General features: G+C 35.8%; 1 protein-coding gene across 1 annotated transcript; it reads right to left on the bottom strand.

Annotated features, from left to right (window-relative positions):
- Positions 1-463: 463 nt before the first annotated feature.
- LOC135694903 (E3 ubiquitin-protein ligase HECTD3) lies at positions 464-19,690 on the bottom strand. The gene is made up of 23 exons (XM_065213784.2): positions 19,259-19,690; positions 18,107-18,339; positions 16,346-16,562; positions 14,352-14,467; positions 12,777-12,893; positions 12,301-12,383; positions 11,249-11,348; positions 10,414-10,476; positions 9,609-9,690; positions 9,207-9,283; positions 8,345-8,450; positions 7,555-7,604; positions 6,721-6,785; positions 6,357-6,460; positions 5,635-5,757; positions 4,581-4,670; positions 3,923-4,003; positions 3,587-3,712; positions 3,006-3,135; positions 2,523-2,597; positions 1,854-1,932; positions 1,207-1,278; positions 464-743 (listed from the first exon to the last, which is right to left on the bottom strand). Exons 1-23 carry the CDS (start codon positions 19,556-19,558, stop codon positions 659-661), a joined length of 2,574 nt encoding a protein of 857 aa, XP_065069856.1. The 5' UTR covers positions 19,559-19,690; the 3' UTR covers positions 464-658.
- Positions 19,691-20,132: the final 442 nt, after the last annotated feature.

Genomic DNA, 20,132 nt, shown 5'->3' with positions numbered 1-20,132 from the left:
GTTACTAGTCAAAAAGCATGTTAATAGATTAATTAAATACGTTTCAATCCATGGGAAATTTGTTGGACGGAGTATAGTTGTTACCAATCAAGCTTACTTAAGATTGATAGTAAATGTCATCAGGGACGGGTTTTAAAGGCAAGGATTGTTAGTGAAAACTAAAACCAAAATTGACCATTTTAGCAAGGCTATAGGCTTAGTTTTTTACCTGAAATCGCTCATTTCCTTTTAACTTAACTTGAATTTTTCAAATGAAAATGACCTCAAATTGGGCAGACCTAGAAGCTGTGCTTTGCAGTCTACCAAATCTAAATACTTGATATATCTTTTACGTTATATTCACTGGAACAAGAATCTATCCCTTTCCAGAAAGTCGATTAGCTGATAGTTGAATTAAACACTTATCAAAGAAATTAGACACTTCATAGTGGATAAACTTGTGCGAAAGTCAAATACAAAACCATAGTCAACTATTTATTATGCCAATAACTTTTAATCCCTCTTAAAAAGAAAGACCTATCAAACTTCATACATAATCTTCTAGAAATTTACTTGAACGTACATTAATTCGATTCCTATGAACATAGTTTTAAAATTTAATCGTTCTAGAAATGTTTAACACTACGAAATTCGTTTTCTGTTGAAGGCTCCTCCGCCATCACTCTTCCCAGGGACTCATGTCAGCATCGATCGCAATGCAGTTATAGGCTGCGTACCTTAGTTTCTCCTCCGCAACTTGAGCACTAAAAGAGTGAAATGCATTTGATAGAACAATTCCAATGTGAGGTGCTGTCAAATCAGTTTTGCTTGGATATGAACTCACCTTATTGCCCATAAGCCACCAACGATCACTGCGTTTCGAGTGGCTTCTGTACCAATCTTTCAGCTTGTGCCAATAATGAAACCTTATCATTCTTAAATCACTCCGCTGCTGCTTTCTAGAATGTTACTTCTAGAATCTTCTAGAATGTGAACACCTCCGAGACTCCCTTCGGATTCCTTCTATACTTTCGTTGTATCCTTTAAGTTTTAAATCTTTAACGTGTTGCATCTTCAGACTTATTTCATCTCGAATCCGCGAATAAATGGTAAATTGATGACGTCACAAAGCAAAATCTCTTATGTAACTAAGCATAAACTATGTAGCACTTAGTGACATTTAAAATACAGATCAATGAATTTTAAGCTGAAAGTTAAAAAACTCACCTTGAATATGATGGAAGGAAAAGAGTATTGGAGCAGGTCGCTGATTCAGGCAAAGAGTTTATCGCAGCATCGCTGAAAAATATAGAAAAGATTTTCAGTTAATAAGATAACATTACTACGATTGGTCGCCTAATACAAGGTGGTGCACATGAAGTTAGATATTTGATACGATTCAAACAGGCTTATCGGGATACAAACTCTGACTTTTAGACCATCTCGGAGTCTAAAGTTTTTGTCTGACAAGGTCAGAAATGCACAGAAAATGCACAAAATATACTGTATCTGCTATTCCGTGCAATAATGGACTTTCCATTTGGAAGACCTGCCTATTACGTTGGCTGAATCATAGGCTGCATTCACAAAAACAAAATACTGGTTGCTGTAAAAAGAGATCTGATTAAGCCCCACTGGATACTCTTATGGTTGGAGCCAAAAGGGCTTTTTACTCAGCGTAGCGAGACATACAGGCAAGAGCTATACAGACTACAGACAGTAGATTCACATAAGCAGCGTTTATCTGAGTGGTACCACGCTCACTGATTGGCCAGTTGATTATTGACATGTGGCTTACGAACCTTGAGGATCTGTTGATTGCCTTCACGCTGAGGCCTCTGTATAAAGATTACACGAAGTTCATAGTAACTTACGATTTACTGGGGCAGATGAACAAAGGCGTCGGCAAGCGTCTCCGTCCAGTGACAAATCGTAGAAATCTACTGCGGTCTTCTAAAACAAAATGAAACGAGACAAAACCTCAGAAAACCATGTATAACATAGATACTTATTGCAAAGTTAACTAATGGGGCATTGACGAAAGGGAATCACACAAAATAAGGGGGGGGGGGGGGGTTCAAGATCCCATTTGCCGACAAACTGGGTGAGGCAGTCTCATTCCCGAACAAGTCCGAAAAAGTACCGAAGAAACATCAACAAATGACCATAAATTCTTCGTTTTTGAAATGGAATATTTTCAAATTGTCTTGTCACAGTGCCAGACCCCTTACGCCCCACAAAGTTATGGCCCTGGATACTATGACTCTTGATCTTTTTTTATCACTAAGACTGTAATCTTTTATTTTAAGAAAACAGGCCAGCCACTTGCAAATTACCTACGTAATAGAGAGATTTTTAATTGTAGTTAAACTGGAATTGAAAATGAAAAGTTTCCATTAAATTTCTTATTTGTAAAGCTTACGGCACAGGCCCTTGAAACTCAGCCATACTGAATGCCAGGGCTACTGTGCATAAATAACTTTTAAATATTAATGTTTGAGAATTGATTGTATTATAAATAAGACAGAAATAACACGACATACCATTAGTAAAACTGTTGAGCGCTTGCCATAGATATTTTACTCGTACACTTGTTTCGGTCAGGTCCTCATATTGTGCTACAATAAAAAACAATATATTCAAGGAAATGTCACCGTGATGTTGAGCAAAATAAAAAATAACATGTGCAGACAAAAATATACTGAAGATCGCCGTTAACTGTTCTTATGGAGAGTGATCAATACGCGTGTTTGTGAGCAGTACATGGTGATTTCAAATCGCTACTAAGTGATATCATTAACATAAAATAAATACTTATTAACAGTATGAGAAGATAAGTCAAAAAACTAAAAATGAATGTCGTGAACATTGTAAGAGTCAAACTGGCCTAAGCAACATTGCTAATTGTAAGGGCTGAATGTATGTCGTAAGCAATTTTGTCGTAGGCAGTAAAAGTTTTATTTCTAAATGCAAGGAAATGACATCTCCAGTAAAAAGTATAATGTGAAGAATAACAAATTGTAAACCTGATTTCTGAAGAGCTTCCACACTTATTTCTGGATCGCCACATATCTTTTTCTCGAGTTCTTGCCAAGTAAGAAGATCAAGAACTGCCTGGGGTATTGTTTTCAAAATCCCTTTACGGATGGAATTGATCTATAATAGATAAATAGAAGAAATAAGCAAACGATTAACAAAAACTGTACTAATCTAACAAACGAATTATTTTGAAAAATTTACTACAATAAGAATAAAAAAACGATTTCTGCAAATGATTTTGAAAAGCTAGTACAAATTCATCATAGTACAATAACTCATCTAGGAAACGGCTATGGAAATATGAACAAATGAAAAATATTTGCTGTATTTGAAATCCAGATAAAATAAAAATTAAACCCAAAAATTTTCATTTGAATAATAATATTTGGAAGCTTGGTCTAAAATCCTTATTTAGATATTTTCATACCATTTTACAAGAAACACACAAGACAACTCTAAATGGCATTTTCGTGAAGAAAATATAATGTTATGATATCACCAGATCGAAGATTTAATAAATAGGGAACATATTCGTTTGTAGATGTTTAGTTTAAGAAATTAACTTTACCTGGTCATTAAATTCGCTCATTTTGACATTTTGGACAAGTTTCATGTATTCTGTTCTTTCTTCGTATGGGACATCTGTTTCGACTCCGTTCTCTTTGAGCTGATAAACTGACCCATCGCTAAGGACCTGAAAGAAAACAGTGGTTATAAATCATTCAACCATCATGTCTGTGGACTTGGCAGAAGATCGGTATTTAGTAAAATGTTAGATATCAAATGATCTTGTCTTGTATACAAATATTTATATCTGAAACTATAACGAATTATGCAATGGAAATTAGAAGTTCTGAAGCACGAAAAACGAGCAACACAGCAACTAGAAACCATTATAACATACCGTGCTGTATTTCAAAACACCAAAGAATTTTTCCTGGTAGGTTTCCTTGTCCAGGGTTTCCAAAGTCTCATGCAATTTAACCTGGAACACAAAGGAAAAATTAACAACATGAAGATCAGGGGAAGGTGTAGAAATTCAATTTGTTTTTATGATGTATCACACAATATCAGATTTAAATTTAATTGTATTGAGTGGTTCTTTTGATAAAGATCATGATTATCATCATCATTATAGAAAATAAGAATAATGATGACGATAATTGATGCTGATGGCTGTATGAATGATGATGAGGAGGAGTTCTATATTAAAATTTTAGCATGCGATTACAATGTGCGGGGGAAAGATATGCCACTTTGAATAACGCCAAAATTTATCCCAAAATTATCCCAGAAGGCTTGATTATCCCTAAAAAATCTCAAATTTGACAACCACGTGGAAATTCTTTATGGATTACTATAAACTCTGCAACGACTAGGTAGGAGGAACTTTGCAAAAACTGGATTTCAAAATCTGTGTATCTACTAATTATAATAATCAATCATTACTGTGAAATTTAATATCTAAATAAATAGCTACATATCTAAATGATGACAATCATTAGATACTCAATTACGTTTATTTACAACCCAATTTTCCAAATGGAAATTAGACACTATACCTCTGAAGCATCGACCGTTGCATAATCTTTCATCCACGATACACTTTCCCCAGCAAGTTGCTTCCAAATAAAGGATGGTAAAGCTAACACCTTTGAATAAAACGATAATTGTTTACTAAAGATATAGCTAGCAGGAAGCCTATCAATACAGGAAACAAACTCCGAATCAAATAAAGATTCAGATTCTCTTTCTTGCGAATTTTACCCTTCATAGCATTATAGAACTACGTCAAGATTTCCACATCTCATACATTCATATCCTATAAAGTAGAAACTCGCATAAAAGAACCTGGTTTTATAAGAACCTTGAGGCTGAAATTTAATCTTTTAAAACCCTTTAATAAGAACCCCCAAGAAGCTGAAACTTGGAAAGGTTCTTAAATTTATATATAAGAAAAGAGTTTTTTAGACTGGTATTCTTATACTCTATTCACACGGGCAAATTAAACCAGCTTAAAGAAAATCAGGTTATGTTATGATGCATTCTAAATGGACAACCCAACAAGAAAAATGGATTTGATTGGTTGAAATTTAACATGAAAAATATAGCTGGTTTAACGGTGTCAGTGCGAGTTTTTACGGTGGAAAACATTGTTAATATGTGTGAGGCCTGTATGTATATAAGAACCTTGTTAAGAACATTGCAGTTTTGAATTTAGAGTAGCAGCCTGTTAATTAAGAACATATTCAGGCTGCCAAAGAAAAACCTAGGTTCTTTTATGCAGGTTTCTACTGTATCTATTTCAAGGGCCTTTTGTTGCTTTAGCAAGGCTTTGAAAGAAACGAAACAATATTGGAAAGAGACTGACAGTCGTTTGCCTTTTGACGTTCAGTTAGCATAAGGGGTGCGTTATTTATAATGTTTTCATTTATGGGAGACGCAAATTAATAGATGTTACGCTATATGTCTTGAAAACTGTGAGGAATAAGACTGGAGTGTGGAATTAGTGTTCGATTGTTCTCCAAAAAACGTAGCCTAAGGTAAGATAATCCAAAGATAATTTCACAATGACATCAGAATAAAAAACGAGAATTTTGAAGGAAACCAACTTACCAAACTCTCTTTGCCACGCAAGCAAGCACCCATCACCATTCCAATCCATTCGTATTTTGCAAACAACTTGCATGATGGATTCGGTACATAACGATCCCTGTTGACATTTGACGAGCCTTGGTCCTGAGAAAGGGTGCATTTAGAAATAGTTTTAAGAAAGCTCAAATGTATTTGGCACTATATTGGAAATTCGAGAGATATTGTGAAGAAAGGAGATTGGAAACTTAAAGAAAAAGGAATCGAAATGTTTAGATAAAATGCTCAATTATTAACTATGATTTATAATAGAAAAAAACAAACAGCAAAGGACTTAGCAAAGATTTAACACAAGTAAATATTTCCAAAGAATCTAGATTGATGTAGCGTTGTCCATATACATATTTTTTGGTTTCAAATGTGGCACTTTTTGCATAAAAAGGTAGGCGACAGCCTACTATTTCTAATTGGCAATACTATGTTTAAGGGGGGGGGGGGATCTGTTTAGGTGTGCGGATAATTTTATACTTGTTTTAATTCATACTTTTCTGGTTGATTAAAGCAGTTTTAATGGGCATTGTATTTAATGATTGTAATAACTTGGACGATGGTAGATATGATTCTATCAAGAATATGGAAGTTTTCACGATTGAGATTTTCAATTTTGAATCACGACTCGCGTGTGGACGTGCACCACTAGTTATAAAATTATCAGGACATCTAGTAAGGGACATTGCATGACTAACCTGGTTTGGACTCCTAATGAAAAACGGCAAAGGCATGGGTGTGTCACTAGCGCTGGGACAAAGTTCCTCCGCAATATCAGCAAGACTGTCACGAAACCCGCCTCCTAGCAAAGATAAAACGTACAGATTTGAAGAACAATGTTATAGAGAATGTTCTCAAATGGAATATGTCGGCTGCCTGATATCAACAAAGGTTTTGGCAGCTATACCATTAGTGTTATAACATGCTTAAGATAAACTTATTGTGACTGAAAACGAGAGGAAGACATCAATGAAAGTGTCGGCATCGTAAGCAATTTTGGGAGGTTTAGAAACAAGCAAACGGGGGTTGACATCTCTCGTTGACTAGAAAACGAGAACAAACCTTGATCTATAATTCCTTCACCAATGAATTTGCATTCCCACCATTGGTCGTATTTCTGACTCCATCTAAAACAGGAAGAGCAAATAGAAAAACGAAAAAAGAAAGCAATTCATCAAGTATTTAGTACTCGAAGGTTTCGTCGCCGTAGAAGCATGTCAGAAAATTGTTTCGTAATTAAAGACTTCAAATGAAGATGTACCGAAATATTAAAAAAACAGGAAAGTAATAGGCAACCTGTTTAATTCTACATGCTGGGTTTTCGTGTACAGCTGAGAAGAGCATGATATTAGCACGACAAAGTATCTAAGGCAAGTTTCAAGATATATCTAGAAAAAACAATGATGTCGTGGATGGAAGCTTGTGGGAGCTCGTGAGAAAATACAATGATGCCGTGGATGGAAGCTTGTGGGAGCTCTTGGGGCTCAGCCTTTTTGCTCATAAAATGATTAGATGGCTTAGGTATCCTTCCAAGGAGCGAATATTTCATGAATCATGTTCTTTACTTAGCAGGTTTATATGTGATCCACCCCTTTATTTAGGTCATAAATTTCGAGTGGATTAACATAAAATAAATAAGGTTATGTTGACAGACGGCTGACAAAGGATACATTTGAAATGGTTAAACGCATGGCACCTAGAGGCAGCATCCAGTATCCAGTATCAGCAGTATCAATATTTAAGATCAAGATGATTTAACAGCATCTAGCTAGTTCTTAGAGACAATAAAGATAAGAAAGTGCAAATCCATGTTCGTAAATATGACTAAAGAAATATGAATTCAAAAACTACAAAAAAGACAAGGCATTTTCCAGGTAAACTTTTACGTCATCTTACCTAAAATCCAGCTCGCATCCACAACGTTCGGGCTTCAAGGCTTCGTATAGCTTTATGTCAAAGATAATAACAACATTGTTATCAATACCATTATAAATATTGTTATCAATGTTGTCAGCAATACAAATACCATTTTACTACCAATATTCGCTAATGTTACAAACATTATGATTATGGTTTTGAAAAAAGCAAACATTTAGTAAACTAAAGCTTTTCGTCGGACACTCTTCAGAGTTTAAAACGTAAGAACATAGATCGAAAACTCTACGCTAAGAAATATATATACCCAGTTATGGATCGAAATAGGCCAATTAGAAACGCAAGCACATGACTGTTGAGGTTGACCAATCAGTGCTGCTTGACTATCTAATATGTCACCAATGGAGTCCTAAGGTGAAAACGAACTCCTTTCGTCTACACAGTAGCGGTTTTTTTATTAGTGCAGACTGTAGTTTCAATTAGACTCTTTATGTGAACAGGTCCCTCTCGAAAAATTAGTCAATCATCGGAAAAAGGGGCCTTAAGTGACGGACAATTGATGGCGGGGTCGAGGGTATTCAAAAGCCAATAGTTAATAGGAAATTGCAAAACAATGGTTTCTCAAGAATTTCCAATGTTTAGATATTAGATAATCTCCAAGTACTTTTGAAGTTTTGATTTCTTAAGGTCTTTCTGAGTAAAAAAGATCTTTACATTATTTTCAATTCATTTTGTGCCAAAAAGTCTATCGATATATGACATAAAAATCTATTAATGAAAAGATTTTGGTGAAAATCAATTTTAATCACACCTGGTTGAAAATTGAATGTTTGGCATCAGGATCTTGAGAAGGATTGACTACATGTTCAGCTGCTTGATGGCGGTTCACGAATATCTTTGGGACAGTGGCCTGGCCGCTAAAGATAGAGAAAAACTGTTACCCCTAACAATATACCACAATTAGTACACAATAGTTTGAGAAGATACTAAGAAAGGGGATTTTGCCGTCTTTAGCACAATCACCATAGAGAATGCATGCTCATATGGAGCAGGAAATGGAATGGAGTAACTCTGAGATCGGGAATAAATGGAGGCTTCAACAAAACGGGGGATAATAGCCAAGTTAAACAATTTAATAAACAGGTGTTTTAATAAACAGGGGGGGGGGTCAACATTTTCTGAAGCCAAAGTATTTTGAAAGTGGCTGCTAGGGCATTTTGAATTTAAAAACTTTGGTCGAACATCAGCGTCGATGGAACTGATTGGCGGATCTTCAAAAATCTCGAAAAAAGTTGGGGGCCCCGTTTATTTCTGACCCCAGAGTAATCAGTTATGCTGTTGCAAAGAACTATGGTTGGTATAATTTATAACTCAAGTAAAAATTACAACATTTGGTGGCCTTTATATATTATATGGAATACATATCCGTTGACCTTGTTTAACGGACAGCAGCCTTACAGTCATATAGCTTAACAGATTGTTCTAGAATTATCAACTTTCTGTAGAGCTGATGGTAAAATAACAAACCAAAAAAATAACATCGAAACGCCAGGTATCGCAATGAAAAACCAAAAGTGTGAGATATGTCTTTTTAAACAGCAATACTTAAATATTTCGAGTATTGATTACAAAAATAATACTTTAATATGAGTTAGGCACATGCAGAATTATACCTCGACTGCGTTTCTCTTAAGCAGTTGTCAATGAGCCCTTGCCGTTTCTTTGATAATGGCATCAATTGTCTCATACACTGAAAGGAAAGAGGTTTATGATGTAAAGAGAAAATACGGCATCGATGTCGTTGCTAGAAAGGTATCATGCTGGAAATTGTTATATGAAAGTAAACGAGGAGATGAATTTAGGTTGTTGGCAATGAAGATGAAGAATATTCATGAACAGAATGAAGACAAGATCATGACAAAATAGAAAAGAAAGAAATTTAGGAATGAAAACGAAAAAAATAAAAAGCAAGAGGAAAAAGAAAGAATGGAAGAAGGATAAGTAAAAATATGAAAAATTTTTAAAGGATAATAATAACAAGATAGGAAAGAGATAGATAAATAACAGATAAATACCGCTAGGGATTGAAATGTTCCAGCCGTATATTCCCATGTGGGCAACAGAAAATGAATGACACTGTCCAAAACACTGGCAAACCTGTTACGAAAATGCGATGAAAATTGATAAAGTCATCAAAATCATTACCAAATTTTCAAATTTCAATAAAAGAATCTAAAAAACATAAGAGCATTCTTCTAAATTCGAAAAATCAGTTAAATACTGAAATAATCAGGTTAGGTATAGTAAAGGAAAAATTTAGAATTTGCAAACGGATTGCTGTTATTTTGATTTGGTTAAAAAGGTTAAGAACATCCCGCTTGGTCGGGTATCAACCTTGTATGGCTCAAACGACTCACCAAATAAAAAACCAGATCAAATTGAGATTTTAAACTACAAGGTGAACATTAGACTTTTAAAAAAATATGTCTTTATAATTTTAACAATTCACAAGTCGGTTGAGGGAGAGCCAAACAAATTTTAGAGATAGATGCTGCAATACTGTGAATTTTCAGAAAGCTTAACCTGCATAAAGTATCCAATTATTATTGGTAAACTTTTGCTATCAAATATGGTGCAGTTTATCATGTTGCTGGTAGAGGTAGAAACTTGAATATTTGTTGAAAACGTTTAACTTGAAATTTCTGATTTCAAATTGGAAAAAGTCAAGCGGACAATTGATTAATTTCCTAAAATCAGCGGTGAAACCGAAGGAAGGTAAATTTTATCTTGAACATAAACCACGAGAAGGATTTGCTATTGTCACAGCTCACTCAAATATTATGATACTTATTGTTGTTATAGCATATTTCAATAACTTACCTTAGGAGACAGTAAGCCCTTCTGTACAGCAAATCACGATCGACATTATCAAGTTTCGGATATCTTGAATAAGGATTTAGTTATCATTAAATCATGGATGAAGATAGCGAGGTCGCACAAGTCGAGAGGCAGGCAGAGTGATGGTATCTTAAAGGCATTTGACATGCATAAGTTACAGCGAGTCTAAAAATAACTTAGGCCAATTTGATCAGAGCACGCGCACACGAAGGGTATCAAAAACCGCTCACGTGAAACCACTGTGCGCTGCTCTAAGGTTTCACCGATTTGCAGAAAGGCGGAAACTGTTCACGTGTTTTTCTCTGTGCGCAATTTGATTTGTCAACCGCTCGTGGTCGAGTGGCTGTAAGCCACTTTTACTTGTTTCAAATGCCTTTAAAATATATTTTTAATTTGTTGAATTTTTCATCGCATAACCTGAAAGATTAGCAAGTGCAAAAATCAGCTAAATCTTTCAGAGATCGCATGAGATATTACCGAATGAGCACAGGCTATTTCACCAAGAAGTCAATATGATTTGGTCTTGGTTCCAAAAATTATGAATCAGGTCAAAACAACAGTACTTCCCTAGCTTAACTCGCGTCGGCCAAAAGCGAAATCTTTGCACAATTAGTAGAAATGCATAGTATTTTTCAGGTTATGTGGCCAAAAAGCTATACATTAGAAATAGTGGTCATAGATTTAAGGGAAATAAAAAGCCTAAAACAAAGCGGAATAACACCTACCAGAATCTATCAATTCAGTTCTTAAAAAACCTGATATGTTTCGACAAATTTACGTTTTATTGAAATGAAATAGATGAGCACTGAGCACATACTTCACTAAATTCTTGTCGAATAAGTCTCGGTTGAGCCCGTTCTGCTTCTGCTTATTGGAGACAACTTTGACAGAATGAACTCGGCAGTCGATACCATCATCTACGGAAGACAACAGTCCCAAGGTCATTTCTGTGTATGGTACACAACCATGTTGAATTCAATTCAACTATAATCACTTCAATTCAAAACACTTGCTTTATAAAGTATCTTTACTGAATTCAATTCAACGGTATTCAATTAAATACATTTGCTTTATACTGGCTTCAATTTAACCGTATTTAATTCTATTCAATACCTTTCTCCTTTGCAACGCCCCGATCAAACACTCTCAACACTACGCTGAGCAACGCTCAAAATTGGTGGGCTATTTTCTGTGCTTTCTGGCCAAATGGATCCATTCCCTGAACATTTGACTGAATATTAACATTTGAATAAGTTGAACATCGCGTCAGCCTTCTCCCAAATATACCCTTTGAAAATATTGTCGTTATTTTCTTTTGTCATTAATTTATATTGTCGTTATGTCTCCATCATTTATTTTCTTTAGGCGAAGATTTCTTTGCAGCGCTAGGCCTAGCTTGTCGACTTCACATTACTGCATCAAGGCCCAGTTTCCACTCGGACTCAGCAAATTTTTGTGTTGGTGAAAAACGCTATAAGCCTGAAATTTTTCCTTTCCCAGCTTGAAATTGCTTTTTTTATGAAGCACAAAGCTCACCAACGTGAAATGAGAAGTGCATTTAGTTCATCTGGGATGAAAGTGGCTTTAGTTCACAACGCATGCATTGAATGAACATTGTTCGGTGCATGACAAAATTGTTTCAACATTGCTCAGTCGATATAATGTAACGGAACTGCTTTGACCAAATTTTCATTTGCTGAACAATATTCAAAAAACGCTCAGTGGCTGAACAAGACTGCCAAACAGTCTTAAAAATTACCGAATTGGAATGTTAGACCATGTTTAGAGAGCATTTGGCTGGAGCCTTAAGGCGTTTCTATCAAATTCAAATCATTTTTTATTTTCAAACCAAAATGTTGGTAATCTTACCTTTACATTCTTTTACCTTTATTTCAATAATTTTATAATACTCCGGGGCATTCTCCAATATACAGACATCCATAGGAACGGCTCTGAAATTAGATTGTTTACAGAATTAGCATCCAGATGATGCAACAGGTTTAACATTAGTCGCATGAATTGTGAAAATCGTTTGGCCTGGAAAAAGGAATATATATATATAGCGAAATATCTAATGGGACACAATTCCTGGCTCAAAGCAACGAGTGACAGATATAAGGGACAAACATAAATATATGGACCGTTACAGTAAAGGCTATATCGAAATAATTGGCTAATACCTAAGATACTAGCTTGTGGTGTTGTTCAAGCTATGGGATGTTATGAATGGTTAGACTCGAAATCAAATGTCTGGCAAAAGTCACGTGTCATATAATGAGGTACTCCAGTGGCTGGCAGGCAGCCAATGGAAGCTTAGAGAAACTATAAAAGAGAAGTTTGCTTACATATCGATGCATGTTTCTTTCAACTGGACAACGTTGCCAGAATCACTGATTCCGTTGACAATGACTCTGTATGGCATGTAATTATCATCAGATGGATCCACACCAATGAAAAGTTGCCTGCAAAGGGGGAAGCAATTCACTTAGAAATATGAGGCATAACGTTTCATGTCATAAAGTTTCACTTAGCTAAGGTAAGCATAGAAAGATGTACAGTTAATACCCGAAATGGCCCCTGTGCAGACCTTATTAAATGTAGCTTGTGCTCCAGGAGGGTCTGTGTAACCAAGAGCAAAATCGCCTACGAGGGTTGAATTGAATTGTCTGCATAATTAACACAGATCTGTCTAATCATGCAAAAAGAAATGCAAATATTTCTGATCGGACGTGGCGGTGTGATGTAGAATAATTTGCCAGAAGAAAAGTTGTGAATATGCTGCTCAGCTATTTGATGTTGAAGATCTTCGCTGGGATATTTCATTCGTTGTGACCAAAACAGAGTATTAAATGAGCTGTGGAACAATCTTGCTAATTTTATAGTGGTTGATGGGGGTGAATCTACCGCAGCAATCAAAACAAAATTTACTTGGCTGGCAACCAATCGATTTGCTTTGAGTTGAAATCTGGTTTTGGATGGTAGAAGATGGCTATTTACTAGTTTGGTTTGAATGTAATGTAAATAAGGATTTTTTTGGGACAAGATCTGATCGATACGACGATGAAAAGAATGACTTTCGGAGTAGCGATAAGAAATGAAAACCGAAAACAAAACAAGACGCTTTGCCTTCAAGCCGTAGAAAATGATCCCTGGTTATAAACGCAGTGGAAATCGCTATAGACTAGTGAAACATTTACCATTGATCCGGACAAGGCTGCCTAGCATAGTGAACTAATTTTTGAGCAATGAGAGGCAGTAGGCCTAGGCCTATGCCTTGTACTTTTCATCATGGTAGTAACTGCTTTTCTGTAATCACGTCACCGAAATTCGTTGTTTGAAATTTGAAATTCTGATGTTATAAATGATTATCTAACGTTCATTAACACATAAGAGAATAGTTATCAACAGAAGCGTGTGTTTTGATAAAAAGTCATCTTCCGATCTATGAAGTGTTGTTTCCATCCTCGCGCCGGGCGACAACATATCTAGGGGTCATGATATATATAAAGGCTTTTGGGTATCATTGTGACTTTGTCTGACAAAAAATAAACTTAGAAATTGCATTCATTTCTTTTCGCTATTTGAATCAAAAAACTGTCATGACAAGCTACGCTCTGTTTACACTGTTCTTCACTTCTGTCATCTGAATGCCGCATAATTTTTTGCACAGTTAACTTTCCCAGAGATCCTTGGAAACGCTCGTTCGCATTTTCACCCTCGGTTACACAGCCACTCTACTTTCAAATTAATTAAATGGAACACAGGCTAATTAAATGGCGATTTATTCGATTGGGATCTTAGATTGGAGGCCTATTCAAAAGCCCGACACAGAAGTGAATGGTTACATATATTCAAAGGTTTAATATCTAGATAGATCGTTGATGCATTATAACAAAAATTATCTTGTTGAAAAAACCCACTGAACAATGACACCAGGTTTCATGTGTGCACGGATAAAGTGACGGCCATGGCTCCCATCTGACTCCCAATAGGTCCCTTTATCGTTGTCAATCAAATTATCCGCGTATTCTTGTTCCTGCAATGTGGAAAAAAATTTGCAAAATACAATGTAATACCAAATTGTTTTAAAGGCATTAGGATATTCTGAAGGTATTCATGAAACGGTAACTGAGAAAAATCATCTCATTCATCAAATAACATTTTTGACTTTGATAATATGATGATATTCTCCTGAATTCCACGAAAAGGCGGACTGTTAAGTGCGACTTTGAGCTTCTATTATAGTAAGTACCCGCATATAAGAAACCGCCTTTTTACCAGAGACTTTTCATCTTCAGGGTCTAAGTTTCTTATCAAGTCAAAGCAAGTCAAGCTATACGACAGTACTGTCAATGGAAGTGTATTTTATAGTAAAGTGTGATCTGTCTTCTGGCGTAGAGCATGCTGTGGCATACAGACCCAAAAAGGCAGCACTGCCACTGAAGACCCTTCGAAGTCATAATTAAAACTTGATGCGCCTCCGTGTTTGCTAGGGATTCTTGGTGTCCTGGTTTGAATACTAACAATAAAGATAATGCAAACATTACATCCAAACGAGACTAGGCGTTCTATATTTAGCGAGGTTACACCTTTCTGCTAACCATTCAAACAAGCCTCTGACAATGCATCATTGAAATTCACATGGAAAAGCAGAAACATAACATTTTTTGTATAAAGGAACAGAAATCTATGATAAGTCTTGAAGAATTCGCGCTCAAACTAAAACAGTTGATAGCACCGGACTTTTGATTTTTGCTGTTAAAGGCTCCTGCGCAACCGGCAGGCTTAACGGCAGTTGTCTTGAGAAATTGACTGTGTTTTGTATTTTCATGCAGTACGATATTAGGCCGGCCTTTTAAAATACAGTCGCAAAGCGTGCCGGTTGCACAAGAGCCTCTTATTTCTTATTTTTGTACCGCCTGAGCGAGATAAATCTTTGACCATGACCAAACTTAATCATTAGCGAAGCAACAGCAGCACTGACCTTTAAATAATATAATTAATCTGTTCCTCATTGGGAGAACTATTTACGAGGAGAACTTTCTACAAAATGCTCTGACGGTAGTGAGCATACATTTCCGCTCTATCAAAACAGATTTGCATATACCTATGTTAAGAATGGAAATTACTGTTTACCGGTCTGCCATAAAGTGCTCGATACCGTATAGAACAGGGCGGTTTTAAGTCGCTACGCCGAGTTTCATGCTTTGAGTGACCATTAGATCATTGTTAAGACAAGGATACCAAAGATTTGCAAATACCTTCATAAAGTTATGTTTTTAAATGAAAATTACTGTGTTGAGAAAATGTAAGAAAAATTGGAATACCAAAGCTTATGGTGTTAACGACAGCATTTCGTTTCGCTTTTGATGCAAGCAAGCAGATCCGTTTTTCAATTCAGGTTTGGGCCAGGACAGGTATTGGGGTGTGATACCCCTTTTCGGAAAAAACGGTTTCAAAAACGAAGGGTTTGTCGCCATCTAGGGGTGCTACTTCGGCCAACACGTCAGATGGGTCGGCAAATAAAGGATAAACCCCTGCTCGACAAGCATAGCTTCCTGAAATCTACCTTTGGAGGCTAGGTAGTAAAACATAACAAAATGAAGGATGTGTCACCCACTTTATCAGCAAATGGAACCTGGACACCCCTCTTGAGTAGCAAGCGATGGCCCTGGGTAGTGTTCGGAAGTGTATAAATCTGTGGATCTGCGGCTTATGTCATGAAATATGATGCATTCAGAAAGAAGATTAAGAGGGATGTATTACTCTTTCCAAAAAGCATACGAGAGCTTCAAAAACGTAAGATTTTTATGCATTTTTGGGGATTTTTCTCAAAACAAAAGGATTCTTGCCAAAGGTGTACGAGATTTTCGCTAAGTTAGATGCCCCTCGGAAGAATATATAAATGTCTTACCGTTGATACTTCGACTTTTTCTATGTAACGTTTTGAGGTGCCGTGATATGTTTCGATAGCATTCTCATTGAGAAACCTCACAAGTTCTTCATCTGCTTCAAAGCTCCAGTTTGGTGGTGGGTTTTGGAGCTTTTGTGTTGCTTTTTGATCCATATTCAAGGGTAGCTTGGGTGGGACAATATGAAGGACATACTGGTCTTCCATAACATCATGCCACCTACAAACGATGTGTTTATACTTTTAAGAAAAGGGTTTAGAAATTGGTTCTTTACATGTTACTCATTGAATGACATTTTTGAAAAATACAATCAACATTCTTTGATAAAAATGTTCAAGTTTTTTAAGATAATTATACGGCACGGTCATATCCACAGACTTTGGAAATCTTGGTGACGTCATAAAATCCGTCAAATGGCACTAAGGGAAAATGGATTATGAATTTAGATTATAAGATACTTTGTGACCTTTTGGAGATCTGCGAACAATTTAATTACTATAAAGGAATTCACTTTGCAATAACTATGATGTACTTTACATCACATGCTCTTTGTTTAGCATGAATTCACATTATAATAGTGTGTAGAAAAGATCATTTAAGATTGTAACTCTAGGTATCATACATAATGCGATCATCACACAACTGTTAAAATGAATCCATATTTTGAAACATCTGCAGGGCAACTGGATAAAAAAACTGAAGAAATCAAATGTCTTACTGCAAAATTGTCAGTGTAAGATATGGTTTAATGCTTGGAGGGGCTAAAACTTTTCTTTGGGGAGGGGGGTTGGTTTAAACATGCAAAACACCAAAAGCAAGATAATGTTTATATTGTTTTAAGTACTGTTTTGAAAATTATTGGGAGGTTTAAGCTCACCAGCACCCAGCTTGAGCATTCCCTGGTTCAATGTATTATACATCTTGTTCAAATATATAAATGTATTACAGCATTTGTTTTTACATAAATGATAACACAATAAGGCTGTTCATCTGACTAAAAAGGATGTACTTAGTTTGGCATATCCTGTAATTTTCGTTCAAAGATTCTACAAGATGGTGGTAAAACATAAAAATGGCAATTTCTTTTTAGAGAATCTCAAAAAATTTAAGTTTTAAGAAGCATTTTCGATTCTAAATGCTGCTACTGTGAGGCATCAATTAGCTTTATAGAAGTTAAAAACTTTTTGCATAATCATTTCAAGGAACGAGTATAGTATTTTAAGGGCAATAACTAGTATATAAAAATGCTCTTGAATTTCTTGTAACTTCAAATAAGTATATCCAAGATGTCTAGTTGTTTTTGCTAATCCATGAATTTGATATAGTAATTCACTGCCTCTTGTTGCTGGAATGAACAACATTGACAGGTGCCACACATATGACAACTAATGAAAATGTGATAAGGTGTCTGTTTGTACTTCTTACCCAATATGAGGTCCATACTACTTCATGCAAAATATCATTGTCTGACTCTCTGATTGACTGGGATTAAAATGTCACTCAAAAAATTGTCCTTAAAAGGTAACAAAGTCAAGAAAAACAAAATATGGGTACCAAATCCCAACTTTTTCTTCAAAAATTCCATGAAGTATTTTTATTAAGGTTTTGTAGATAATGGTCTTGAGTATTGTATACAAATATGTTTAGCCATTAGGACCATTATGAAGAAAATGTTTCATAATGTGTCCATTATCAACAAATACCCATCTTCTGCCAAGAAGAAAACAATGCATGTAAAAAAAGACATAATTGGGCAAATATACCTGTAAAACATCCCTTTTCTTGCTTTCCCCATTTGAGGCCTAGTGGCTGACCCACCAAACATATCTTCATTTGATGGTGTCGGTGTTGACATAACTGCTCCATCTACTTCAAAGACAGGTTCCAAAAGTGGAAGATTGTCCCCTTTTGTGTCTCTTGTATGTATCAAAATCCAGCCTTCATATCCTTCTACATCTGTTAAGATTTTGCTTTCAGCCAATTGTCTCATGCATTTCTAGAAACAGATTGACATTCTTAGATGGAAAAAATTACTTAATTCATCAATATACCTCTCTACATTCAGACAATATTCATTTGCTACAAAGTTACAAATAATGTATGTTTCATAAAACTTGACAAATAACTGTTAAAACAATAGGCAATTGAAAATTTGCAGTTTCTCTCCAATGACAGCATAAAAACATGTTTACAAAAACATGTTCACAATGTACAGTTTACCTTTCTTGCTAAAAGACCCAAATGCTATGTCCATAATATTCTAGGGATTTGGGAGGGGGCAAAGACGTTAATTTTCTGCCATACTGTATTTCTAAATTTACAAATGATGACGGTCAATGTAGCAGTCATGCATATGATTGGCCAGTTCAAAAAACAAGATCCTATAAAAGAAGGTTTGCAACTTTAGAAGAAAAGGGAATACTAGGGAAAGCCCATCTATGCTATGTAAGATTTGAAAGTAGCTGGATACATGAAATTTTCCAAAAAGGTGCTCTGTAAGGGTGTGGTATATGATCAATCAGTTTCACTTTCACATAACCCATCAGTAAACAACGTAAGTCCCTCCAAAATGTCTTATGTTGAACCTTTGAGGTCGATCTTAATTTAGAAATTAAAAAACCCTGCATTTGAATGGAAATTATTTACAAGTAATCAAAACCAATTCAAGTTAACGAAAAGTAGTCCACTTTTGCTATTATGGCTGTTGGGTATTTCTTATAAACAATTTAGGGTTAAAAGGTCGAGTGCAGTCGATACAATAATGTTGAGTGTGTCAGGTTTGGACCAGTTTACACAGCTAAGAATAGCACCTCGTTGCATTTTTTGCATCTAGGCATTTCTTTTTGTGTGATATATACTTTTGGTGGCATATACCTCTTCTTATGCCGACAAAATGAGCTTCTGTTTACACTCACCTCTGTCAATTTTATCCAGTCTCCATCACCGTTCGAGTATTCATCTCCAGTTGCATGAAGCCTCAAGTCATTTGTAAGTTGCACTTTCCCAAAAGTTTTTGCAACCAAAGAGGGTTGATGGCGGACAATAAGAGGCTTGTTTTTAGTGTCTGCCGAGAGCTCGGTTGAACATTTGTATTCGATTTCCAATGGAACATAACACAAAGCTGCAGGCAAGGGTTTTACATCTTTTAACGTTTTGACAGTTTCCAGAACACATCGTATACGTGCTAGCTTCCTTCTAGCTCTATTATGACTCATTTTCTTGAAAATATCGAAAGAACTTCGAAGCTTTCAACTGGCAAGTCCACCCAGAGCGCTGCAAAGTTATCCAAAGAAAAAACTGTCAACCTGGAAATTTAGGCCATCCTTAGCTCGATGTTTTGAGGAATATGCGCAAGCGCAATAGGTATCAAGTAGGGACTGGGGTGTACGATCATGGGGATGTCGGCAGAGAGAGAGAGAGGAATCCCCAATAAATAGAGCTTGGACATAAAATCATAGCCAGAGCCTTGGTTTGCAATTATGAGGAAACTTAAACTTTGAAAACCAACTCACAATTGGTAATAAACCAGCGAATAACTAGCTTTTTTGAGGAACATAATTGTGAGAAGATGCCAAGAACCTGCTGTGATTTCGTTGCTTTTTAAAAGAAAGTTTTCAGAAATTAAGTGAATTATCCGAAGAAAGATACATGAGGTCGACCGGTTACACTTTTGACAAGTCGTACGTTCATTTTATGCATTTTATCTTGTTTTCGTCATTGGGAAATATGTTTGAAAATAACTTTTGTTTGGAAGAATCCAATGGAAAGTTCGGCTAATTCTTTACGGAA

This window comes from Rhopilema esculentum, chromosome 8 (genome assembly GCF_057945365.1).
Source record: "Rhopilema esculentum isolate cy_ngs chromosome 8, ASM5794536v1, whole genome shotgun sequence".
Classification (NCBI taxonomy): Eukaryota; Metazoa; Cnidaria; class Scyphozoa; order Rhizostomeae; family Rhizostomatidae; genus Rhopilema; species Rhopilema esculentum.
Note: the sequence above shows the minus strand (reverse complement) of the source record. Positions and strands in the feature narration are given on the sequence as shown.